Genomic DNA, 26,003 nt, shown 5'->3' on the forward strand with positions numbered 1-26,003 from the left:
GGGGCCGTGGTCCAGGCAGAAAACTGGCAGCCAGCCTGGAAGAGGGGGCTTTGGCCTAGGACTGGAGGCCCTTGCTCTTCGCGGTTTCTTCGGGGGAGGCCCGGGCTCCCCGCCCAGCTGGCAGCTGCGCTCGTCCTTCCCCCAGCCCAGGAGGCTGCCTGCCCAGGTCCCTGCGGCCCTGCGGGGAGATCCCATTCTGACTCAGGCTGCTGGGGGGCCTGGCCTGGCAGAAACCTGTGGCTTCTAAGGGACAGGGATTTGGGCTGGGGCTGCAGTCCATGAGGCTGTCATGTGAGCAGGGGCTGGAGACCAGGGAAGGGCTGAGAAGATTGGGTCCACACTGGTGGGTGAGGCTGGGGTGTAAACAAGATCCTTCCATCTTCCCACCCCCCACCGTCTGCAGGAGATCCGAGTTCTCCACGCCCACATCTCAGACACCTCGGTCATCGTCAAGATGGACAACAGCCGGGACCTGAACATGGACTGCATTGTGGCCGAGATCAAGACTCAGTACGATGACATTGCCAGCCGAAGCCGGGCTGAGGCTGAGTCCTGGTACCGCAGCAAGGTGAAGTCCTGGTACTGCAACTCCCCATTCCCAGAACCCCAGCAGGAGGGATGCCAAAAGGGCTTTGGTCTTTGTCTAGGTGGGATGGGTAAGGGAAGGGCAGGCAGCTCTCAGGACGGGGTGGCAGATATGCAAGTTGTGGGGCTCAGTGGGATGACATATCCTGAGCCTCAGGAGCATCTCTGCTCCCCTCCCTCCGCCCCCCTTCCCACCAAGTGTGAGGAGATGAAGGCCACGGTGATCCGGCACCGGGAGACCCTGCGCCGCACCAAGGAGGAAATCAACGAGCTCAACCGCATGATCCAGAGGCTGACAGCCGAGGTTGAGAATGCCAAGTGCCAGGTAAGGGTCACCTGGGGCCTCCCCAGGGTCACACAGGCAGTGTGTGTCCCCAGTGGATCTCACCATTCATGCTCCAGCCCATTTGCCTGACCATCGTCCCTGGTTGTGGTCCCTGGGGGAGACTCAGCTGATGAAGGGGAGAGGTCTGTTCTTGGGGTGTCCCCAGCTGGGGGAGGGGAGAGACTGGACACATCCAGGAAATGGACGGAGAGACCCAGGACCATAACCCACCTTGTTCTCCTCTGGGCCCCCAGAACTCTAAGCTGGAGGCCACAGTGACCCAGTCGGAGCAGCAGGGCGAGGCGGCTCTGAGTGATGCCCGCTGCAAGCTGGCTGAGCTGGAGGCCACCCTGCAGAAGGCCAAGCAGGACATGGCTTGCCTGGTCAAGGAGTACCAGGAGGTGATGAACTCCAAGCTGGGCCTGGACATCGAGATCGCCACCTACAGGCGGCTGCTGGAGGGTGAAGAACAGAGGTGGGGCCCAAATCTGTGGGAAGAGTATCTCTTCAATTTCCCGAAACTGTGCTTTGAGCCAGGTGCATATTTGCATATTGTTTGCATGTCATTTGCATGTCGCTTGCATGGAGGAGGGAATTTGCAAGGGTTGCTCTCCCCAACTAATTTTTGTCTCTTTGCTCTCCCTACAAGGTTGTGTGAGGGCACTGGTGCTGAAAATGTCTGTAAGTAATCTGTACTGTAGGTTCTGAAATAAGGGCTGGGGTTCCGGGTGGGCAGGAGGGCCAGATGGCAAATATTTCAGGCTTGTGAGCCACCTAGCCTCTGTCTCAACTACTGGACTCTGTCACTGTAATGTGAAAGCTACAGCCATAAGTAACACCTAAGGAGTACGTATGGCTTGGTTCCAATGCAATTTTATTTACAAATACAGGAGGCCAGCACAGGCTATCTTTGGAAACCCTGAAAGGAAGGGGGTGGGTGGCAGTGAATGATTGTAAGTTAGATAACTATTTATGATTACAAGTTAAATAGCTATTTCTGCCTATAGGGAGGACCCGGGCGAAGAGTTTATCAAGGATGCTTGAGGCCAGAGTGCAGGAAGGAGTGCGGGGTGGGGGTGGGGCGGAACGAGGGTGTCTGGAGGGAAGGGAGGAATAGAAATGGAGGGAAGGAGCTCTGAGCAAGAGAAGGGGGTGCTGGCCAGGAGGCAGGGGACTAAGCCCTGTTCTCCTCCTGCAGGTGTCAGCAGCTCCCGGGGCGGGGTGGTCTGCGGGGACCTCTGCGTGTCCGGCTCGCGGCCGGTGACCGGCAGCGTGTGCAGCGCCCCCTGCAGCGGGAACGTGGCGGTGAGCACGGGCATGTGCGCGCCCTGCGGCCAGAGGTGCAGCGGCAGCTCCTTGGTGCGGTTCGCGTAGCACCTCCCGCTCGGTCAGCACACCGCTCTCCCAGTGAACAGTCCCTGCCTCCGGAGGTGGGGCCCGGAGCAACCAAAGTCCCTGGGCTCGAAGCGGAAGGGCTCGGAGAACCAGCCGGCCCACCTGCACAAACTGCAGCCTTATCGTCCTGCATTTCCTCCGCCTTCCCCCCGCCCTTGCTCTTCGCGGTTTCTTCGGGGGAGGCCCGGGCTCCCCGCCCAGCTGGCAGCTGCGCTCGTCCTTCCCCCGGCCCAGGAGGCTGCCTGCCCGGATCCCTGCGGCCCTGCGGGGAGATCCCATTCTGACTCAGGCTGCTGGGGGGCCTGGCCTGGCAGAGACCTGTGGCTTCTTTTTTTTTTTTTTTTTTTAAGATTTTATTTATTTATTTGACAGAGAGAGACAGCGAGAGCAGGAACACAAGCAGGGGGAGTGGGAGAGGGAGAAGCAGGCTTCCCGCCGAGCAGGGAGCCAGATGCGGGGCTCGATCCCAGGACCCTGGGATCATGACCTGAGCCAAAGGCAGACGCTTAACGACTGAGCCACCCAGGCGCCCGAGACCTGTGGCTTCTAAGGGACAGACTGGCCCGGGGCCTCGGCTGTGCACGGCCGTGGGGGGTGTGGCCTTGCTGCTATCCCGCCGGCCCTCCCCTGCCTCCCGAAACCCTCGCAATGACTGAGGCTGCAGCTCCACGGGGACATCTTTCGGTGGCTGGCTCAGCTCCCTCTCCCTCGTGCTTAGTGCTTGGTCTCCACGGTTCCAATAAAGCTCATGGGTCATATATAATGTGCTCAGAAAATCTCCCATTTGTGCCTCCACGTGGACTTCCAGTCCAGTTTTTGCCCCTCGGAGGCTGACAGAGAAGGCCTTTGCAGCCAGGGGTCCTCGCAGCAAGGAATGCACTCTGGCAGCCCAGAACCTGGGGGTAGGGGAGTGTGCGAACAGCCCTCCCACTCCCTCAGCAGGAGAGGACTTCAGTGCCCCCTCCGCGGCAGAGCCCCAGCCCTGGGAGGAGGCCAAGGCCTCACACAGGCTACGAGCCATGCCTCTTGAATCACCACCAGCACCATGTCACCAACGTGCTTTCCCAAGCTCCTGCACAGATGGCTCTTCAGTATTCAGAACATACCCAATCCTAAGGCCCCTTCCTTCCCCAGCCCTCTCCACCCAGCTGATGAAGCCAGGATACCAGGTACCAGGCTGGGCCTCACCCAGGCTTCAGAAAGCCTGCTTTATTGGAAGCTATTCTGACATTTTTCAGACTGCCAGGCAGTCTCGGGAGCAAGGATGGGAGTCCTCCTGTGACTGCCGAGGCAGGGGGGTGGGGGGGTCTCCGCACACCGGGGCTCATTTTCGTATGCTCCTATGGGTGGCAGCTGAGGTCCTGCTGGAATAGGACCTGAAGGTCCCAGGCCCGCCGCTCGAGAAGCTCAGGGCATTGCTGCCCATGGTTCCTCCAAAGGCCACCCGGCTGCCACCTCCACCAGTGGAGTTCACCACAGCTAGGAGAAAAGGGAGGAGGGTTCCATCAGCACAAGGCCCATCACCTGAGGCCCCAGTCTTCACTCCACCCCACTCTCCTGCTGTGCCTGCCCCTCTCCCTCCCCGCTGCCTCCCCTCCCCACCAGCCTCCTGGGGCCAGCCCACCCCCCACCCCCCCAGCCCCCACCCCCTCCCACCCCCAGCAGAAGGAGCCTGGGGCAGCTGTGGGGGTTGCGGCACAGATATGCCCTGCCTCACTCTGCCCTCTTGCACGGCTCCCCTGGGCCCTTGAGCCTGACTTGCTGGGAGCTCTGGGGCACCTGCTAAAAGCTGGTGAGGGAAAGAAGCTCCTGGTCCAGACAAGGCCAGGTCCTCAAGCCAGTGTGCCATCCTGCAGACCCAGCCTAGTCTGGACAGCACAGGAGATGGACCACAGCCAAGGACTTACAGATGTTCACAGCTCCCACTCCATCTCCAGCCAACCTGGGGGGCAGAGGAGAGACCTGTGAGCAGCTCTTTCCTCAGAGCTGGAGGAAGCAGTCCCAGGGCCCCCTCCACCCAGGAGCCAGCAAGACTGGTATTCCTTCCTCTATCCCCACACCTTAGTCCTCCTTCAGCCTTGTTGCAAAATAAGGGGGAGCGAGAGGAGTTCACGTAGGCCCTCCTACCTACTGGCCATGTGACCTTGGGCAACATCTCAAAGCCTCCATCTCCTCACCTGACTTAGTCCTAGCCTCACAGAGTTGTTTGTGAGGGCTGAATAATATAATTTATCTAGAGCCCTGGGTGCACAGGATCTGATGAATGGTAGCCGTGATTATTTATGAAGACAGCTGCCTCCCCTAACCAAATCATAAAACCCTCAAAGTGGGCTGTAGCTTATTGATTCTTGGATCTCCGGCCCCTAGCATGAGGTCTGGCATGTAGCAATTATTCCGTATGTACTGAAATAATTCGCGAATTGTTGCTTTCGTGAATGCAGCTAAGGCTGGGACTGAGGAGGGAGCAGAAGGTAGTCGGGGTGGCTTTAAGCAGCCCTACCGGAAATCGAAAAGCCATGGGAGACAGTTGGGCGTATTTGTTTTGTGACTCACAGCTCCATTGTCACTAAGCCCTTGGCCTTGGGGTTGAGTTTACTCTGCCGTGGGGAGGGGAGACCTCACTTTGGTAGAACGAGTGAGGGGAGCCCAGCTGGCCTCATCGGCCCCAAGTTCAGGAAGAGGGCAGAGCGAAGGACAAGGGCAAGAGATAGATATGCTAGGAAGCTTCCAGGCCCCTTGTTCCACGGGCCCCTGGGAGTGCTGGGAGTCACTGGAAGTTGTGGGTGGGGAGGGAAGCCAGGGTGCAGTCAGGTAGCAATTCCATGTAACAATTTCTGGTGCCGTGCCGAGGAAGAGACCTGAACGTCTAAAGCTCTGGTGAGGAGTGTGATTTTTCTCTTCTCATCCTAAGTAAATATTTGTTTTTGTGCCTAATTTTATATTCGTAACTCTACTTTGTAACCCCAAATTGCATGAGCTTCTAAGACCACAAATCCTAAACCTGCCCCTGGGACAGGTGGAGGGGTTATGGGATCAAAAACAAGGAGTCCATCTCCATGTCCCCTAAGAGGTGGAGAGAGGACAGTTGCCTCTCAGAGAACCGGGATCTAAACCCCAATGATGACAATCTACACTGAGATTAGGCTTTCAGACAATGTTTCCATTCTCTGTGAGACCTTGGGCATGCCACTCGCCATCCCTGAGCTTCACCCTGCTCAGCCGCCCATGGGAGGAAGTGGATCCGGCCCCATTCTCTGCATCCCCAGCTCTGGTTCTATGAGGAAAAAAAGCCCAGGGTATGTGTTCCCAAGAGAGCGTGGCCCCCGCACCCACGGTGGCAGAGGGTGCAGAGAGGCATCATGGCTGGGACAGTTGGGCTCTGGGGCTGCCCTGTGCCCCAGATCAGCTGCTCTCTCTTCCCAGGGGCCTTTGGTATTCAATTCCTCTTCCCATAAAGACCAGATGCCAACCCAGGCAGGGATGGGTCAACTGCAGTGGCAGAGACCCATCTTCCTCTCCTTCCCCAACTCCTATCCTGCGGCTATGTGTCTTCTCTCCCTCCTCCCTGCATCCAGGCACTCTGCCCTAGCACTCCCTCATTCCCCAATTCCTTCCTGTCCACGCCATCCTCCAGCCTGTCTCCCCATACCCTCAGGAAAAATGCTCCCCAAAGAAAAGTTCTGTAGACAGTCAGCATTTTGCAAATGCACGTGAGTGGTCTCTAGGTGTTCCCTTTACAAATGTTTGGTGTCCTCAGACCATGCGCGAGCTCCCCGAGGACAGAAGCACGTCTTCCATATTCTCTGTCTCCGAGCTGGGTCCCAACAAGCCAAGCCCTGATGAGTCCTACCACCAAGCCTTGGCCCACACTTTTCCCTCTCACCCTCTCCAAACCCTAACCTTCGCCCAGGGCACAAGTCTAAAGCCTGGCAAATTGACTGAATGAATCAACCAAACCATCCAGGTGAGAATGAAGGCCCAACTTCACGGACATAGGTTCCATGTCTTTCATGAAGAATTCCTATAACACCAACCCAGCCCAGCCTGCCCTCTGGCCGCAGGTATGCAAATTACCTGTGGGACCTCCCCACATTCGGTCAATATCATGTGACTTACCACTGAGTGATGTGGGAGAAGCAGCCTGGCATCATGAAAGATCCCTGGACCAGGAATCAGCAGAGCTTGACTGCACACTGGCCCCTCAATTCATAAAACTGAACCACAGTTTCCCCTCTGTAAACTAAGCAACAATACCTGACCTGCTTACCTGAATATATTGTGAGGATCAAATAAGATGACCCTGGCCACACATGAAGGGGCCATTATTATCTTCAACTTTCCCATTGAGCTTTACACCACATGGTCTTTCCTACTAGAAGGGCATCTCATCAAGAGCAAAGAAGCAAGCATCATTTACCCTCCCTACACTTTCCATCCCTGGTGCCTTGCAGAAGAGAGGCCACAGAAAATGTCTGTAGATGGATGAATGTCAAGCCCCAGGCCCCACCAAGCCCCAGAAGGATCCCCTTCCTGGCTTCTGTGTCCTCACCAGCTCTCCTCGCCCTCCAGCAGCTTGCGGTAGGTGGCGATCTCGATGTCCAGGGCCAACTTGACGTTCACGAGCTCCTGGTACTCACGCAGCTGCCGGGCCATGTCCTGCTTGGCTCGCTGCAGGGCAGCCTCCAGCTCCTCCTGCTTAGCATGTGCATCCTTCAGGGCCAGCTCCCCACGTTCTTCGGCCTCGGCAATGGCAGCCTCCAACTTGGCACGCTGTGGGCAGTAGTGATGACTGTGAGCTGGGGGGCAGGCCTTACCAGTCACTGCCTTCCTGCTTCCCCATCCTGCAGCGAGCACCCGGGCAACTTGCTCATGGTGGCTTCACTGGCACCAGTCTATTCCCCCAGCACCAGGGAATCCCCAAAGGTTCAAAACATGGGCTCTGATAGCCAATGCCTAGGCTCTCATACTGGCTCCACCACTTACTAGCCACGTGGTCTTGGACACATCAACCCTTCCAAAGTCTCCTCTCTTCTAAAACAGCAATAGTCACAGTGTCTGCCTCATAGGGATACTGCAGGGATTAGATGAGGTAATACACAAGTCCCTGGCCAGTGTCTAGCACACAGTTAGTGCTCAATAAATGCTATTATAATTGCTATTCTTTTTTTTGTCAACCACCAATCTGTTCTCTGTTTCTAGGAGTTCTGTTTTTTTAGATTCCACCTATAATGGGTGCCTGGGTGGCTCAGGTGGTTAAGCATCTGCCTAAGCATCTGCCTTCGGCTCAGGTCATGATCCCAGGGTCCTAGGATCGAGCTCCGCATCGGGCTCCTGGCTCAGCGGGGAGCCTGCTTCTCCCTCTCCCTCTGCTTCTCCCCCTGCTCATGCTCTCTCTCTATCTATCTCAAATGAATAAATAAAATCTTTAAAAAAAAAAGATTCCACCTATAAGCATACAATATTTGTCTTTCTCTGTCTCTGACCTATTTCACTCAGCATAAATGCCCTCAAGGTTTGTGTTGTCACAAATGGCAAGATTTCTTCTTTTTGATGGCTGAGTAATATTCTATTTTATGGCTGAATAATATAATATAATATTATATTATATTATATATATAATCACATTTTCTTTACTAATTCACCCACTAATGGATACTTTGTTTCCATGTCTTGGCTATTGTAAACAATGCTGCAATGAACATGGAGATGCAGAGATCTCTTTGAGATGGTAATTTTATTTCCTTCAGGGCGCCTGGGTGGCTCAGTTGGTTAAGCAACTGCCTTCGGCTCAGGTCATGATCCTGGAGTCCCGGGATCGAGTTCCGCATCGGGCTCCCTGCTCAGCAGGGAGTCTGCTTCTCCCTCTGACCCTCCCCCCTCTTGTGCTCTCTCTCTCTCATAAATAAATAAAATCTATTTAAAAAATAAAAAAAATAAATTTTATTTCCTTCAGATATACACACAGAAATTGAATTGTTGGATTCTATGGTGGTTCTATTTTTTATGTTCTGAGGACCCTCCCTACCGTTTTCCACAGTGGCTGCACCAGTTTGCGTTCCCACAGAAAGTACACAGGGCTCCCTTTCTCCACATCCTTGCCAACACTTGTTATCGCTTGTTATAATCACTATAATTAGTAAATGCGATTATAATTTTCTAATGCCCATCCCCACCCCCCCAGTCCCCAGCCGGAAGAGATCCAAAGCCATGGATCTTAGTTGAGTCCCCAAATTTGGGGCAGCTGACAAGAACAAAAACCATCTTCAAAACAGGCCCAGAACAGGGGACTTGGAGCAGAGAGATACTGCTTGGAACCCCCAGCCTCAAAATGTGTGACCAGCAGCCCCCTGGTTTGGGCCGGGTTGGTCGGATTCACGATGGACCTGAGCCGGGGGCTGCCACTTCCTGCCCACCAGGAGCATTCCTTCTATCTGTGCCCCATCCGCACACCAGGAACCTATCTAGCCCTGGGCCTCCTGCTGTTGGGCTCTGAGAGCTACCACTCCCACCCCTACCCAGCACTCCCCCTTCCTTCTCACCAGCCGCTCTCCGTTCTCAGACCCTTCCCTGTCCCGGGTGTGCTCCGCCTCTCTACCAGCCCTCCTAATCCTTCAGAAGGCCCCTCGTGTGCCCTCTGCCCCTCGTCCACCTGCCGGTCCCCTTCCCTATCACACTGGTGCCCCCTTGGCACTGCCTCATCCCACTGCCCCGGGGCCCCTCCGTGGCGGTGGACACCCCAACTCTGGGGCCTGCTCCGCCCCGTTGTACAAGAGGAGGAGCAGATGTGGCAGAAGCTGCAGGGTCTGGGAAACCACCATTCAGTATTCTGTGCCTCCCCTCCCGGCCTGGAAGCTGCCTCGCTGCACCGGGACTCATAGCCCCGCCTCCACGCCAGGAGGCAGTTTCCACCCTTATGTAAAGTGGCCTGCGGGGCTCCAAGGGGAGGACATTCTGGGTAAGTCACCCCCACATCCCATCCCCCCAGCTCATCTGGAGCTTAGCCCTCTGAAGCTGCAGCACTGGTTACCTGCCCTCCCTCCCCACTGCAGACACCTGCTCTGGCTGAGCTGCCCCGTCCCTCCCCACACCTCGGCCAGGGCCTGTCTCCCTGCCAGTGACACAGCACATCCTCCCAACAGTCCATCGGAGGCCCATGCCCCACCACGTGCCGGGTGCCGAGAAGGAGCGGTGAGCCAGCCAGATGGGGACCGGCTCCCAAGGCATTATTTGGATTTCAGCAGAGGTGGGGGACGGCCAACCACTTAATAAGCCAGAAAACTTCAGACAGTGATAGATGCTTCCAGAAAGTTCAGCCACCCTGCTGACCGAGTGGTTGGAGAAGCCATCTCTGAAAAGGGGACTCGTGTCCAAAATCCCAGGGATGACAGAGGGGCAGCCATGTGCTGAGCTGGGAGAACCACATTCCAGATGGAGGGAACACCAGGGGCAAAGGCTCTGAAGCGTGAACGTGCCTGGCAGACCCAAGATACCGGAAGCAGGCTAGTGAGGCCGGAGCACAGTGAGATGCAGCAGTGGGAGGTGAAGGACGGGGCCTTATGAGCCACCGTAGGGTTTCTGCTGGCCTCTGTCCCCCCAATCCCCACAGACTGTGAGCTCCCAGGTACAGCATATTGCACCCAGAGCGAGGTGCAAGGACAGTGCTCAGTACGAGTTTGGTAATGATTGGTGGTTTTTCTCAGGCTGGCCAGGCTGAGGCTCCCTCCCCAGGCTGTATGCCCAACTACGACTCCTCTCCTCCCTTTGGCCTGAGCCAGGACCTGGCCAAGAACAGTCTGTCCTGGAGATCTCACAAGTGGGCCCACGAGACTTGAGCTGCACCAGCCTCAGCCTGGGAGAGCCTCGGGCTCCTCATTCTCAGATGGCTGCCCTTCACGGGCCCCAAGAAACAGGGAGGAGGAAGCGGGGAGGAGGGGGCTTTCTCCCACCTGGTTCTTGATGTTGTCAATCTCAGCCTGCAGCCTCTGGATGGCACGGTTCATCTCTGCGATCTCGTTCCGTGTATTACGGAGGTCGTCCCCATGCTTCCCAGCCTGCGCCTGGAGGGTCTCAAACTAGAGGGGCCACACAGAGAAGTAAGACAGGGGATTGTCAACCATTACAGGGGGACTGATCCCTCACCCCCTCCGAGGAAGGCCCAAGGTTCTGAGTGATGAGCCCTCCTAGCTTATCTTCCCAGGAAGCGACAGTCTGACTCCCAGCAATCTTCACCCACTGCCGGCAAGCCAGACTATTGGGCAGTGGGGTACAGCCGGGGTTTGCTTTCCTCCCAGTCAGGACAGGGAGGGCCAGGATGGCTCCCTAGGGCCCATCCCCATTGATCCTGGGGCTCTGCTCATTCCCATCCTGTCCCAAGTGCTGGAGAATCACTAGAAGTCTGAAATCTTCACCTGTTAAACAACCCCCTAGTAAAAACACACTTGTTGAAAACATCAGCACCACCCATTTCACAGATGGGAAGAATGAGCTCTGGAGAATGGAAGGCACTGCCCAAGGATCACACGGCAAGTCTGAACCCACGTCTCCTTGCTGGCATATCTGTGTTTTCACCCCGTGTACCATGGATGACTCCTTATCTCTGCAGAGACCTCCCTCTGCTGCTTTTAAGCCCTGCCTCAGGCTCCCTCCCCCAGAACACTAGTTTACCCCAGCTCCTTCAGCACCTGCACAGTCAGCCGCCCTTCCTCCACATGGCACGTAATGATTAAACCTCCCTGGTCTGGAGGCCTAGGACCCAGGATCTAGTCCCTACTCTTCCATCTACTAGCTGTGTAGAGTTAGGCACATTACTTAACCTCTCTGTGCTTTGGGCGCCTCCACCCTGTTAGCCCATCTGGCTGGGATCTCTCCCTGGGGAGGGACCTGGCCTTCACCTCTTCTGTGGGCCTCGGAGAGCACCACAGACTTAACCACTGGTGCTTGTCAGAACAGCGGGACCCAAGCCCTAAAGGCTTGAGACAGAGTGAGGAGTCAGGGCAGCTCCCACCAAGGACCCTGCCAGGAAGAAAAAAGGGCCCTCCGCAACCTCACACCTTGATCTGGTACATGGTCTCGGCCTCAGCCCGGCTGCGGTTGGCCATCTCCTCGTACTGGGCCTTGACCTCGGCGATGATGCCGTCCAGGTCCAGGGAGCGCCTGTTGTCCATGGACAGGACCACTGACGTGTCCGAGATCTGGGACTGCAGTTCTGCCAACTCCTGCAGGGATGGGACAGAACGTCAGGACTTGGGGCGTGACCCATCCCCGTTCCCACACCCATCCTGGGACCCCCCTTCACACTAGGGGAAGAAAAAGGGAGAAGAGGTCAGAGTGAGTGTGAGTCACCAGAAGGCAAGGGGACACAGACCCAGCACCTGCTTAACAGTCCGCCCGCCCCCGGCAGCCCAGGGAGGATAGCAGCTTCATTAGCAACTTCTCAAGAAAAGAGTCTGGTGGGATTACAGCAGATAAAGAAGTGACAGAGTGTGGGGGACTGTGATGGCCCCTTCTGTGAGCTCTGCTGGGGCAGGAGCTCGGCTGTGAAGCGCATCACTAGGGGGTGGGTGGGTCAAATAAAATATCCCACCCCAGAATGGAACTCTCTGCAGCCTTTAAAACTGATGATACAGCTGTATTTATAACCATGGTACACCATTACATAAAAAAACATGATCCTACTTTTACTAAAATACATATTACTATATCTGTATGTGTATACGCACAGCAAGAGTTTGAAAAGGTAGATACCAAGGTGATAAGAGCACATGTAAGAGACCTGTTTTCAATTTTATGCTGTACTCAATTTTCTGGATTTTTGGCAATGAGTATGTGTTTCTTTCATAATGAGAGGGAAATAATTAAGTATACATATACATATGCACACACACATATATATACATAGACCTACATATATATAACGTGCGACAGACATATAAAGACCCACACAGAGATTAGAATGCCCGAAGTAAACCTCAAGGAGCCTGCCCCTAAAATTAACACACGTGGAAATTCACTGAGGGGCTCATGGAGGCTGGAGGTTCAGAGGAAAGCTAGACAAAAAGGAACTGAGAACTGGTCTGTAATTAGCCTCATATATAACAGTGTCGCAGACCAGCGCTGCCAGATGACTGGCTGTCCTATCTTCCGCTGAAGGCCAGAGACTAACACTGATAGGAGTGGAGAGGGTTTTTAATTCCCCGGAGAAAAAAGAGGTAAAATCCCCAGCTAAGGCAAGAGGGAGAGATGAGACCGCAGGGGCAGACAGAGTGGCCTTTTGCTGGGCGGCCACGTATCTGGTCCCTCTGGCTATAAACTCCCAGACACTCTCTCCTGACTCGGGCCCCCCTGGCCACCCCACCCAGCCTACCTCTTAACTCTGTAACAGCCCAGGATCCCTAGACATCCTCCTGGTTCCTTTCAACCCCTCCCAACATCCCTCCTAAAAAATGGTCATCCCATGTCTCTGGAAGGCCAAACCTGGCTAACCCCACCCTGCTCTGCTACCCTCAGCTCCTCCTAGACTCCTTGCCCACCACGGATTCCTGAGTCCAGAAAGGATAAAGAACAGGATAAGTGCATGCACACACATTCACCCAGGCTGGCCCAGACGCAGGGGGTTAACCAGATGGCCCCTTTGTTAGGACATGGAAGACATGACATGTCTCCCACACCCAAGGTCCTCACCGTCTCATAGAAGGTCTTGAAGAAGTTGATCTCCTCATTCAGGGCATCCACCTTCACCTCTAACTCCACCTTGCTCATGTAGGCGGCGTCCACATCCTGAGGGGTGGTGGCAAGAAGGGGTAGAGACACCGTGGCCTCAGTACACAGAATATTTAGCAGGGATGGGAGCCAACCAGCACTGTCCAACCCACAGGGTCAAACACCAGGGCCCTACCAAGAGACATGCCATTTCTCCAGGCTGCCTGACCTGGCCACGGTAGGAAGTTTCCTCCACTGGGCCCTCCGAAGCTGCGTGATAGGCATCATTTCCATGCATCCCCAGGAACACAGCTGCCTACCCAGCACTGGTAGCCCAAGCAGCCTGTAGCCCCAAACCTAGCACTTTCCTGGTTCCTAAAGGCTTTGGTGGTTTGGACACAACCCTGGCTCAACCACCTACAAGCTATGTGACCCTGAACAAGTCACTTCAACTCTGTGAGCCTCAACTTCTGATGAAGGAGGAGAGCAGAAAATCATTCCGACTATAGGATAAGGCTCTCAGAGATGGAAGATCTCCAGCCTACGTGTTTAACATGCAGCTTAGTGACGGCAATGCAGGTGGGCCATGGAGAACAGCGCAGGCCCAGGGGGCATCAGGGCCCTTCTAGCCATACATGCCTGTGCTCAAACTTGTGTGGACAGGGTCTGCTTTTAGGCATCCTCGAAGCACCTAAATCTCTAAGGGCCCAGCACTCTGAGGCAGGTTGCTGTCATGTGGACGGGCCTAGAACCCTGAGCTGCTCAGTGAGTGAACTGAATCAGAATCTTAAATCAAGCCCTATTAAGATACTCCTAAGGCCTTCCAACCTCGGCTTGCACATCTCCAGGGACAGGGAGATCGCTCTGCTTCAGGCCCATCCCATTCATTCAGCACATACTTCAGCCCTGCCGGGTGCCAACCCATGCCTGTCATGAAACGTTCTAACTGTGATAGAGCACTCGCGTATTTGGGTTGAAATCTCCCTTTCTAGCCTCCATCTTTTGGTCTGAATTCTAATGCCCCCAGGCCAAAAGTAAGTCCAGTGACTCACCAGATGCGCACATACACACAGGACAGGCTGTGCTATGAGGTTTCCAGATCTCTCCTTTTCCAAGCCCCTCGTTCCCAGACCAGACTTTGGCCACAGGTCCCTACCGGCTGCTCAGGTGCGAGGGCCACGTCCCCCTGTCCTACACATTTTCAGATGATCCCCCCCGCACCTGGCCTAGACACCTGGCCCTCACCTTTTTCAGCACCACGAACTCATTCTCAGCAGCCGTGCGACGGTTAATTTCATCTTCATACCTGCAATAGAGGGAGGGTGCGTGGTGTGGGTGCGGCTCTGCCTCCATGCCCCCTCCTACCCAGGGGTGAGAATCTGCCCCGCATCAGCTTCCCCCCTCCTTACTGACACACCTGGAAAAGTGGGGATCAGCTATGAAACCAAACGTCCCTGACTTTCCCTTGTGGCTATTCCTAAGGCTGGGAGTCTTGGCATGCGATGAAAGGTGGGAGAGCAGGGAATGTACATGAATTAAAGGACAAAAGCTGCATCTACTGGGAGGGAGAAAGCAAATACTAATAACCAAGCTTAGGGACCACTTCAAATAGGGCCTGCACTGTTATGTGCTTTCCACGAATTAGCTCACCTAATCCTCACGATGATCCTATAACAATGGTACCATGCTTCACGGCAAAGGAACAGAGGCACAGAGAAGCAGATAATCTGTCCAGTCACTACGCTGCTAAGTGGCAAAGCGCAGACTTCAAGCCTGGCAGTCTGACCCCAGGCCCACGCCTTAACCACTACTTAATCCCACCCCCTGAGGGTGAAGAAGGAGCCTGAAGCAGAGCAATCAGGAAGAGGGTGCAGCAAGTCCTGGAAGAACCAGGCCCCAGCTGGGTGGTCTGGTCCCATCTCTACTCCCACAGCCCCCACCCCCCGCCAAGTCCCTTTTTCTCCCAAGGAGCCAGTCCCACTTATAGGAGGACATTGGCGATGCAGGGCACAGAGCAAGGAAACCCTTGGGCCTGACCCAGTATTTATTTGGGAACTTTTTTAAAAAAAGTGTTAGAAACAGGAACTCAGTAGCACCCACAGGCTGGAGGAGGGCAGCAGGGCAACTATGGTGGGGAGCACAAAGCTCCTGCAGGCAGAGCCCCTCGAGGAGGAGGCCAGACTCACAAGGGCCCATGCCCTCAAGTCCTATAGAATAGTTACAGAACCATCCTGAAGGCCACCTCTCCATCCCTGCCCTCGCAGCATGCTGCTGAGCCCAGAGGATGCACAGACAGGAGCTCACTGGGCAGAGGCACCCAGGACCCTTCCAGGTGCCCCTTCCAGGCCTCCCTCAACCCCAGCCTGGCTCTGCAGGGAAGTGCTCTACCTGGGGGGGGGGGGGGTAAGTGTGTGAGCACACACAGGCACACGCACATGACAGCAGAGGCTCACTGGTTGCCCAGAGCCTACTCCGTCCTGCACCTGTCTGTTCCCACCTGCTGGGGGATTATCCTGTTGACTGTTGCTCTAGGGAAGTAGGGGAGTGGGTACTCTCCACAGAGGCCTTTTTGTTTGTTCTACCTGCAGTCAGAGCCAGTGTCCCTGCGTGGCTTTAGTCATCCACCTCCAGGGCAGAGCACAGAACTCACTTGCTACTCCCAGGACTACTGGGCAAGCCTGCTGGGGTGGGGCCCAGCCCAAGACTCAGGCTTCGGTTTCTCTTCAATGGGAAAAGAGACCTCAGTGGGGCCCTCAAAGGCCTGTCCTTCCAACCCCAGTCTTCCAGGCCCCTACACTTCCTGCCCTGGTTCCTGCACTGGCCAGAGCCCCCCCCTCATCCTCGGCAACCCTCCATGGCCCACCACACACGATCCCTCTCTCTCCTTGCTTCTTTCTGTCCCAGGCCGGCTCTGTATCTCCTCCTGGGAGTCAGGGGTCCAACAATCCAGTCCCAGCTCTCCCAGCGACCTGCCATGTGATATCCCTCAGGACCTCGAATCTCTCTGGTCTCTAACTCCTCACCTGAACAGAGGGGCTGTTTTAGAATAATCTGTGAGGGCTGTGCAAGTTCTGAAGCGCATCTGTCATAGGACACCTTCTGCCCTACCCTCTCCTGGGGCCTTGGTGAGGCACCCAAAGGGAACAGTGGAGGTGAGGGCTAGGTGGGGATATTTTCCTGGCAAAGTCAGGTAACAGGACTTGGAAACAGCTCCCAGGGACAAAGAAGGGAGAGAAGAGACAGGGAATGTGTGGGTCAAGGCCTTCCGTTTGGGGGTTACTGTACCGAGCAGCTGCACCCTCTGACCCCTAGCCCCAGAGGGGGCCTACCAAGGATCAGCTGACAGGGGGCGCATGCACCCAGGGTGCCAGCGCCCCCCCCCCCCAGGTCTCACGAGGGTCAGTACTTGTTCTTGAAGTCTTCCACCACGTCCTGCATGTTCCGCAGCTCCGCCTCCAGGCGGCCTCCATCCAGCTGCAGTCCCTCAAGCTGCCTCCGCAGGCCAGCAATGTAGGCCTCGAAGATGCTGGGGACACAGCTGCTCTTGGCCGACTTCTGCTCCTGCAGCAGGGCCCACTTGGTCTCCAGCAGTTTGTTCTGCTGCTCCAGGAACCGCACCTAAGAGGGGAACAGAGGAGGAAACTCCTGAGGGGCAGCCCGTGCCACCCACACTGGGGTTGGGAGCGTCTCCAGCTCCCCGCCACCCAGCATAGCCCATGCTCCCACTGGCTGTTTCCCCAACCCGGACCCCGGCCCTTGGTCCCCTCCTCCAGGAAGCCCACGCTGAACCAGCCTCTCCTCCAGGACTCTCTGTCTTGAGTGCCTTACACTGTGACCCAGGAGTCAGACCTGCCCAGTCGCCAAGGTGTCCCCTGCCTCCTATGTTCCCCATCACATTACAGATGATCTTCTCCACCTCCCTCTCCGCAGGGCTGCCCCCTCCCTGTCTGTCCTGGGCCTCCCCTCTCTGTATCCTCCCTCTGCTGCCCCTTTCTTCCAAAGTCTCAGGACAGGGTGCTAAAATAAGCAACTATTATCTGCTCGGTCTGGGGCCCAAAAGGCTCCTTGGATGCATCCAATATGACTGGGAGTAGGAAATAGCCCTCCTCAGAACTAGCAACTTGGAGCAGCAGGGCCTGGGGGCTGCAGACTGTAAGACAGAGCAGCTCAGCATCAGGGGCAGACCCTGGGCCTGGGGAGGCTTTGGCAGAATCTTAAGGATTTGTAAGGTCTGAATGATGAAGGAGAGGGCATGGGGGGCTGAAGAAGCAGAGAGCTACACCAAGGCAGGAGAGGGAAGGTCTGGTCTAACAGTCTAACACCCCCAAGGGAGGAGGTCCTGGCCAGAGGGGCCCAGCTGGACTAGCCCCTAGTTCCTGGTCCAGCCCTACTTTGCTCCCCTCCTAGACCCACCAGTCAAGTCGGCCCCTCTCCCTCCAACCCCTTTCACTCCCCCACTCCCTCCCTGACCCCTGTGGGACCCAAACAACCAAGAAAAACCTCCTCCCAAGTGACCCTTTCCCAGAGCCCCTTAGGGCTCCTTCCCTGGGCGCAAATGGGCTATCTCCAAGGGCAGGTAGAACCTCACCTCCCACCACCAAAGGGAGGCTGGAGGACCAGGTCGGTGGGCAGGTGTGGCAGGGAGCCTCCCTCCCTCCCTCCAGCCCTTTATTTTCAGCATCTGCCATAGCATAAGCAGTGGGAGGAGGGAGGGAGGAGATCCTCAGCTGGGAACAGTGTGTCATCCCTACTCCGTCTCTCACCCCACGCAGCCCCCTCTCAGAGAAACTCCTGGCCCTGGCCTCTGGAGCTCCCAACCTGAATGCGCTCAAGAAACGCAGCCCACTCCCAGACACAACCTGCGGGGTCAGCCGGACAGGCTCAAGCACACTTCCTGGGAGGAAAAAGGGCGATCTGGTCAGCTCGCTGGAAGAGGGCATTTGGAGCCCGAAGGGGAACAATAGTCACAGGGTTCATGAGGAGGAAGGTTCCCGGTCCCGGGCGATAGGAGAAGGCACCAGACCTCCCAGCGCCTGGCCCGCATGCAGTCAGGGCAGGTGGCTGCTGTGGCCCGAAGCGTGGCGTGGGGCAGGCTGCGGGGCTCACCTTGTCGATGAAGGAGGCAAACTTGTTGTTGAGGGTCTTGATCTGCTCGCGCTCCTCCTGGCGCACCTGCTGGATGGACGGGTCGATGTCCACCCGCAGCGGGGCCAGCAGGCTCGGATTGATGGTGACCTCGCGGATGCCGGCGCCCACGGGGCCCCCGTAGGCGGAGCGCACCGCCACGCGCGGCCGCGAGGCGCCCAGGCCGTACAGGCTGCGGCTGCTGAAGCCCCCGGGGCGCAGGGAGCTCAGGTGCACCTGCGAGCCGCGCCCGGGAAGGGCGGAGGAGCGCGAGCCGAAGACCTGGGAGCTTAAGTGGATGGACATGCTGGCTGGACCGGGTTGGACCTAGCGGCGGGCGCGACAGTGCCGAACTCGCTGACCTCCACCTGCCGCCGCCACTTTTATCCGCTAGGCGCGGGCCGATCCCCTTATACGGGTAGGGGCGGGGCTGGCCGCGGGCCACCCTTCTCTGCTCGCTGGGGCCCCTCCCCGGGCCAGGCTTCCGCTCTGCGCGCCCAGGACGGGCTTTGCGGCCCAAGCCGGAAAGTCCCGAGTGGGGAGGAGGGCCGTAGTCACCCAGCGCCCGGGATAGGAGCTGACAGCGAGCGGTGGGAGACGGCCATCTGAGCAGATGTGAAACAGGTTCAGTCTGGGAAGGCTTCTGGGTGGAGGCTTCAGAAAGGGTCCTGCAGCCAGAGCAGAGAGATCGAGTGATGAAAGACTGGGGGAGAGGGGGAACAAAAAAGTTCTAGTCCAGGAGTCAGCACCCAGCCCCCTTCCCCAAGCATTCCAGAAAGGCATTCCCAGACAGCCTCCTTCCCCCACGTCCAGTTCCTCCTTGAGAGATCAGCTCAGTTCTTGAGTAATCTGACCCCACGTGGCCTGGCCTAGCTGGTTTCCCTGGCCACTACACCTCATTCCCATATAGAAACTCGGCCAAGTGGGGCATGACCCCTCTTCTGGCCCCTCTCCTCACTCCAGGGGGCATCTGAAGCCCAGAAGCCATGTGTGAATCGTTGCTTTGGGTTCGCGCTTCCTCTCCCCCTAACACACTTTCCTATCCACTTATTTTATTTGTCCCTGTAGAGGCAGGGGACACCTGCGTGTCCTTGGGACACTTTGCGGATGTCTGCACACTTCTGTGTGGACACACCTGCAGGCCACTGGGCTTCGCTGTGTGCTCACCCGAGACACGTGTGTGCATGTCTGTGAACCTTCTTGCACAGGTGGGGGTCTGTACTCAGTGTGTGGCGGGGTGTCCATGGATACACAGCTGCACACTTTTGGATGCAGGTCTGTGAGCCTGCTTGTATTTACACTCAAACACTCCTCCCCATCTTCCACTGCTGCCATTTTCCTGCGGAAAGGTCCCCAGCTCTCATCGTGTTGCCCACCAAACAAGTCCCAGCAGTCTCGAACCCAGCCCAAGATGGGGAGAAACCACGCCGGAACAGGGAGCACCAGACAGAGACAGCTCACCACCCAGCTTCATTTCCCAGGAGCCTCCAGCCACGCTTGCCACGCCCTCGGCCTCTGCCAGGCCCTGCCCCCCATTCTCCCCAGACCCTTTTTGGTTAGAGGGGCCACCTAGAGAGCCTTTGGAAAAGACAGTTGACAGGCCTGCCGCCACCTTTAGCCTACCTCCAGCCCCGCATGAGCTGGCCGGCTTGTCACCTCAGACCAAGCCCTCGGGGACATCCTGGGTGGTGGAGGGTGGGGATGGAATGTTCTTCCTGGTTTTCATTTCAGTTAGATAAGAAGGCCTTCCCCTGAGACTAAGGGAGCCGCAGCCCCTGTTCAGTGACCTCCATGCAGGCCCATATCCCTGGCCCTCCCTCTCTCTGTACTGGTGTTGGGACAGCTCAGGCCAGAGGCAGAGGGGTGCCTGAGGAGACCTTCAGTGGTCTCTGCTGTAGGCTGTGTTTGGGTGGGTGTGGGTGGGTGTGTGGGTGGGAGAGAGAGGGGGAGAGAGATTGAGATTTTACCTGGAATTCTCAGTTGTAGTTTGAAGAGCACACAAGAGTTCCTGGCCTTGTGATATTTGCAGGCATGGGGATCCCACTCCTCCCCAGCCCCCACCCCAAGCAGGCTGAAGAGACCAACTGTTTAATTTCCACACATACATACATGCACACTCACACGCCTACATACCACATCACTCACATATATTCACACACACATGCACCCACATACACACATGCACACATACCCCATGGCTCGCACAAACACACACACACACACACACTCCAACTTCCTTACCCCTCAGGGCACATCCTCAACTCTCTCCTACCACCTGCCATACCAGCCCCCTACCTCTCAACCCCCACAGCCCCACCCGTGTTCTGCGGCTGGACCCTCCTTCCCCCTCCCACCTGCAGCCCCCACAGGATCTGTGACCCCCCCCAACACTTCCACTTCTCCCCTAGAGCCTGGCCTGAGAGATCTTGGGCAGAACACTGCTGGTGACCTGCCTTGTGACCGTGGACAAGTCACTGCCCCTCCCTGGGCATGGTTTCTTCACCAGAGATTAAATCCCTGGGTTCCATGGGGAGAGGGAGCTGGGAGGACATTGCAAAGAAGAAAAGGTCTTCAGGCTTGCCAGGCCTCAGCCCGCTCTCGAGTGGCATTTCCCCGTTGCAGGGCCTGCCCAGTATCCACCCCTCAGCCTCCCCACCCCCTCCCTGAAACATTCCTGGCAGCTCCAGCCCCGCCCACCCCTCTCCTCCTGTCTCTGCACCTATGGCCAACAGCACGGGCCCACTCGGTGCCAGGCCACGCACACACACACCCTCTGGAGGGCTTCACGAGGAGCTGTCGACACCGAGAGAGGCCTCGGATCACATTCCTACCTGCAGGGTGCTCGGCACAGTGGGTCATCTCAACTCCATCTGCCACCCCAGCCCGTGCCTCTGCTGGCCTCACAGAGACCCCCTTAAGGCATTCTGGGCAGAATCTTCTGATAAGATCATCCTCAGCGCCTTTCCTAGTTGTCCCCTTACTGCCCAGAGGCTCACCCCTATCTCTGTAGTGTTCTGTGACACACACACACACACACACACACACACCCAAGCACACATTCGGTGACCCTCCGGCTCCCAGCCTGGCTTCCCACCGTGCCCTCTGGACCCCAGCGAGAAACCAGCAAGCAGCCTGGCCTCGTGAAGCCTGTGAAGACACAGTGGTCCTGCAGCCCCTGCAGGGGGAACGGGCTGCTCCCCTCCGGAGAGTGGGGGAAGATAGTCTTTGGCTTCCCCACTGCACTTTAGAGCCATGACTCGTTGTCCATCCCGTGAAAACACAGCCTGATTCCTAAAAAAGAAAAAAAAAGCATGATCTGTTTTCAGTATCTTAGAATTCAAATGTTTGTTATTATAACAAAAAGCATTTCACATTTCTGCATGGAATGTAAGACTTTTTTTTTTATGTCAAATAATGAAAGACAAGAAAGCAACATAAATGACAGCCAGCAGGCTGCTCTCCTGAATACACGAACCCCTAAGCAAAAGACAAACGATGCAGCAGGAAAGTGGGCAACAGACAGAGATAATAAGAGCTAGCATGCTTCCAGAGTACTTACTCTGCAGGTGCCCGGCTCTGTCCTAAGCACACGGCCTCCGTGAGCCCGGGCAGCTCCCACCACAGCTCTTTGGCACAGCGTGATCATCCCCATCTTAAGGAAGGAGACAGAGGCACAACAAATTTAAGTAAATGGCCCAAGGTCACACAACTAAGATGTCGAAAATCCAGGATTTGAACTTTGGCAGTTTGAGCCACTAGATTGCCTACAAAAAAAGAAAGAAAGAAAATCAAATAGCAAGTATGAAAAAAAATGTTCAACCTAACTCAAAAAAATACAACAAGGGGCGCCTGGGTGGCTTAGTCAGTTAAGCGTCTGACCCTTGGTTTCAGCTCAGGTCATGATCTCAGAGTCGTAGGATCGAGCCCCGCGTCACGTCGAGCTCTAAGGTCAGCAGAGGGTATGCTTAAGGATTCTCTCTCTCTCCCTCTCCCTCTGCCCCTCCCTTGATTGCATGTTCTCTCCCTTTTTCTCTCTCAAATAAATAAATTTTTTAAAAATATTACATACATTCAAGGGGTGCTATCTATTGAAAAAAATGAAAATAAAATCCTTTCTATGCTGATTGAGTTTTTGCCTTTATATATTGATTGCACAAATCACTGCTATTTTTTAAAACCCAAGAGGCTCACGCCATCCAACTACACCACATTTACCCCCTCCCCTGTGGCTGGTCCCTGCCAGCCCCAGAGTCACCTCCTGACCTCCTAGTCACTCCCTCACACTCGCCAGGGACTCTGACACCTGGTTGTGGGGGCTCCTCTCCACCCTGGCACCTCGACTCTCCAGACAGATAACCTGCCCAGCATCTTAGCCTGACCGTTCCTTAACTCCTCAATTCCAGTGACCCTCACATCCATCCCTTTCCTCTTGTCTCTGCCCATGGCCATGCTCTAGAACCTAATCTGCTCCATCTCTGGAGTGTCAAACTCTGGTCTCACACTATGCGGCCGGTCATAACTGTCCCACTCCGCAGATGGGTTCTTCACCTGCACCAGCATCCCCAGGCCTGAACCCCATTATTCTGTTTTCTCCCTGCCTGCTACGCTCCTTCTTTCTTTCTAGCTTGGACCCCTCGGACCCCTCATCTTTGAGCTCTTACCTTTCAGTATCCTCCACCTAGACAAACCCCCAGCCTGGCTCAACCTAAATGCCGAACTCCACTTGAGTTCCGAACTGCAGACCTCGGTGAAGACCATACCCTCAAGATGGGGTGTCATACCCGTTCACAATCCCCAGGCTCAGCTGCATCCTCTCTGACTGGGCTCCTCTCTCTACCTTTGGTTACCAGGCTTTTCCAATCCTCCTACTTGCTATGGCAAAGCTTCTCAGCTCTCTCTCTGTGCTCCACCCTACCCCCTCCACCCTCACCTTCAACAAAGTCACATAGCATTCTTCTTCACTGAGAAAATCAGGCCGTCTGCTAAAAACTCCTTACCATCCCTCCTCCACCCAGACTTACCTCCGTACCCACCTTTCTCATCCTCCCTCCAGGCTCTGAGGACAGACTGTCTCTCCCCCAGGACACCAGCCTCCCTCAACACCTCAGATAGAGCATTCCATTCACCGGTCCCTACTTCTTCATACTGTCACCTTCTCTTTCTCCTCCCCCTCTGACTGCCTTCCCATTTGTCTGCATGCACTTCACTGGAGCTGTGGGGTCACCAGCCACATGTTAGCGGGCAGAGGTTCGAATGGGGCGAGGAAGTAGAAACAGTGAGTACCAACTACAATTTCTCATGAAGTTTGGCAGTAAGAGAAAGCAAGGTGGGAAGTTAGCTTGCCTGGGAAGCAAGCTAAAGGAGAAGATGTTTATAGGTTGGAGAGACTTGAGCGTGCGAGTTGGTGGAGGAAAAGAAGATAGACCATAAGGAGAGAGGTTAAATATGAGGGTGTGGGAGGAGCTAATTAATGGGGCGGGGGGTGCTGGCTTTAAAAGTCCAGGTGAGACCAGCCTGGTCTCAGAGGAGAAACACCTCTGTGTGGCAGGAAGGAGCTAAGGATGGATAAGGATATAGATACTTAAAGGTGGGCAGAGGAGGCTAGTCCAGAGAAGTTTCTACAGACTTTGAGAATGGCTATTTCTGTTAAACGTCTTGTAGGGTTGTTCTGTCCAAGTTCTCGACACCTGATCACCCTATGCATGTACTTTCTCTGGTCTCCGTCTGAATGACAATTACTCCCCCTAAAAGAGATCAGCGGTCTCAGGGGAAACCATGCAACACCAGGGTGGTGATCTGGTTTCACTTGGACTGTCACTTCTTCCTAGCTGCACGACTTGTTGCTAACCTCTGTGGGACTCTTCTTCTTCTTCTGTAAAGTGGGAAATTAAGAATGTCTGTCTCATGGGTTCTTTTAAGTAGCAAAGAAGATCATGTTATAAAATGTACTTAAGGACTCAGTAAACGGGAGTTGTTGCTGATGTTGAAGTTACTGTGACCGACGAGCTTTGGGACATCTGCCACCTCTTGGCGATTCCTATCCTCTCTTTTCTGGTAAGAGCCTAAGGAGACTAGGACTTGAGACACTGCCTCTCTTGATTTGTCCTTCATTTGATGACTCTGTGAAAATGGGGGTGTCTGCGGGGTCTTACATTCATTCTTTGGTGCCACCACTGCACCCTGCTCCCATCCTCCATCCCCAGGGTTCTGCGCTCTCCTCCCCGCACACCGGCAATCTTCACCCACCTTCTGGTACATCCATTTCCCATGTTCCTGCTGAACTTTCTGGGCTTGTGGAACCAGATATGCAAAAAATGGTTCCCCTACTTCATGTTGAGGTGCTCCGTGATGTACAACCAGCAGATGGCCAGCAAGAAGCGGGAGCTCTTCAGCAACCTGCAGGACTTCGTGGGCCCCTCCGGGAAACTCTCCCTGCTGGAGATAGGCTGCGGCACCGGGGCCAACTTCTAGTTCTACCCACCCGGATGCAGCGTGACTTGTAGTGACCCCAACCCCAACTTTGAGAAGTTCTTGATCAAGAGCGTGGCGGAAAACCGACACCTGCAGTTCAAGCGCTTCGTGGTGGCTGCGGGGGAGAACATGCCTCAGGTGGCCGATGGCTCCATGGACGTGGTGGTCTGCACCCTGGTGCTGTGCTCCGTGGAGAGCCAGGAGCGCATCCTCCAGGAGGTGCGCAGAGTGCTGAGGCCGGTGAGTGAGGGGTTGTGAGGAGAGACCCATCTTCACTGCGTGCTCAGCTGGACACCTGTGGGCTTCAGGCACAGTTCCCACGAGGGGTGACCTTAGGCAGGTCCATTCACTTGTTCCTTTAACCACTTATATATTCAATAAACATTTGGATGGGGCGCCTGGGTGGCTCAGTCGGTTAAGCATCTGCTTTCTGCTCCAGTCATGATCTCGAGGCCCTGGGATAGAGCCCCGCATCGGGCTCCCTGCTCAGCAGGGAGTCTGCTTCTCCCTCTCCCAGTCCCCCTGTTTGTGCTCTCTCTCTCTGTCAAATAAATAAAATCTTAAAAAAAAAAAAGATTTGGAGAATGTTGACTATGTGCAGCAACCCAGTATGTCTGGGGTGATCACTTCATCTCAGGGAGGTCAAATGACTTGCACAAAAGTGCATAGCTCACAGAAATGTCAGAGACACAACTAAACTTTAGGCACCTTAACCTCTAGGTCAAGAACTAGGCCAGAGATGTCACTGCGCCACTGCTCTGGTGACTTCCAACCCGGTGTCTTCTAAGTCCCATCACAGAGTTCAGTCTCCTAAAGATGAAAACAGTGAACCCCCCACAGGGCATGCCAGAACATTGCCCTTCTCCAACCATTGAGGACCTGTAAGTACACAGATAGCCATCTGTATTTATGGCGCATGCTCAGTTTCTACTGTGGGGCCTCAGGAATTGTCTGCATGCCATTCCCTGGGCTTTTTTTCTAGTTAGTCAATATTCATTTGTGGAAGAATTAAAAATTACCCTGGAAAAGAAAGGAGGAATTGGGGAAAGTATCTCCAGAGACATGGCATGACCTTGCACCTAAGAACACTAAAATTTTTCACTGTTTCTTACTCCGTTGTCTTTAATTTTAAAGGCAATTGATCAATGCATCCCCCACTGTTCAAAAGAATTGAATAATCAAAGAACGTAGAGGGGAAAAATGCAAATTCTCCCTTAGTTTCCTAAATCCCTCTCCCCCAACCTGTCCCTTAGGTCGCTACTATTAATGGGTATCCTTCCAAACTTTTTTTTAGATTTTCTTTTTTAAATACTTTCCTAGTATTTGGAAGTTTGTCTATCTATCTCAAGTTTACTAACAGTTACTGTTGTATTTCCAGTTACATTTCAGCCTGTATTTCACTATC

At 55.2% G+C, this 26,003-nt stretch overlaps 2 protein-coding genes and 1 pseudogene across 2 annotated transcripts in view; 2 read left to right on the plus strand and 1 right to left on the minus strand.

Annotated features, from left to right (window-relative positions):
* Positions 1-2,284, plus strand: part of LOC110577426 (keratin, type II cuticular Hb3) — a 56,300-nt gene extending 54,016 nt beyond the window's left edge. Inside the window, exons 5-9 of the mRNA XM_044915198.1 lie at positions 404-568; positions 785-910; positions 1,165-1,385; positions 1,560-1,591; positions 2,109-2,284. Of these exons, the coding sequence (XP_044771133.1) occupies positions 404-568; positions 785-910; positions 1,165-1,385; positions 1,560-1,591; positions 2,109-2,284 (720 nt within the window). The remainder of the gene's footprint in view (positions 1-403; positions 569-784; positions 911-1,164; positions 1,386-1,559; positions 1,592-2,108) is intronic.
* A 1,062-nt stretch (positions 2,285-3,346) lies between these two features.
* Positions 3,347-18,497, minus strand: KRT7 (keratin 7). The gene is made up of 9 exons (XM_021704935.1): positions 18,110-18,497; positions 16,410-16,621; positions 14,249-14,309; positions 12,986-13,081; positions 11,356-11,520; positions 10,252-10,377; positions 6,855-7,075; positions 4,213-4,247; positions 3,347-3,784 (listed from the first exon to the last, which is right to left on the minus strand). Exons 1-9 carry the CDS (start codon positions 18,431-18,433, stop codon positions 3,630-3,632), a joined length of 1,395 nt encoding a protein of 464 aa, XP_021560610.1. The 5' UTR covers positions 18,434-18,497; the 3' UTR covers positions 3,347-3,629.
* A 5,896-nt stretch (positions 18,498-24,393) lies between these two features.
* On the plus strand, positions 24,394-25,330 carry LOC110593554 (annotated as a pseudogene).
* Positions 25,331-26,003: the final 673 nt, after the last annotated feature.

This window comes from Neomonachus schauinslandi, chromosome 5 (assembly GCF_002201575.2).
Source record: "Neomonachus schauinslandi chromosome 5, ASM220157v2, whole genome shotgun sequence".
In the NCBI taxonomy this organism is placed as follows: Eukaryota; Metazoa; Chordata; class Mammalia; order Carnivora; family Phocidae; genus Neomonachus; species Neomonachus schauinslandi.

Bases quoted from the DNA above. Each gene is read 5' to 3' on its own strand.
- KRT7 (XM_021704935.1), bottom strand. From the start codon at position 18,433: ATGTCCATCCACTTAAGCTCCCAGGTCTTCGGCTCGCGCTCCTCCGCC. The intron at 13,082-14,248 runs GTGAGGGCCAGG...ACCACCCCTCAG, and splicing joins AGTTCGTGGTGCTGAAAAAG to GATGTGGACGCCGCCTACAT. The intron at 7,076-10,251 runs GTGGGAGAAAGC...TACTGCCCACAG, and splicing joins TTGACAACATCAAGAACCAG to CGTGCCAAGTTGGAGGCTGC.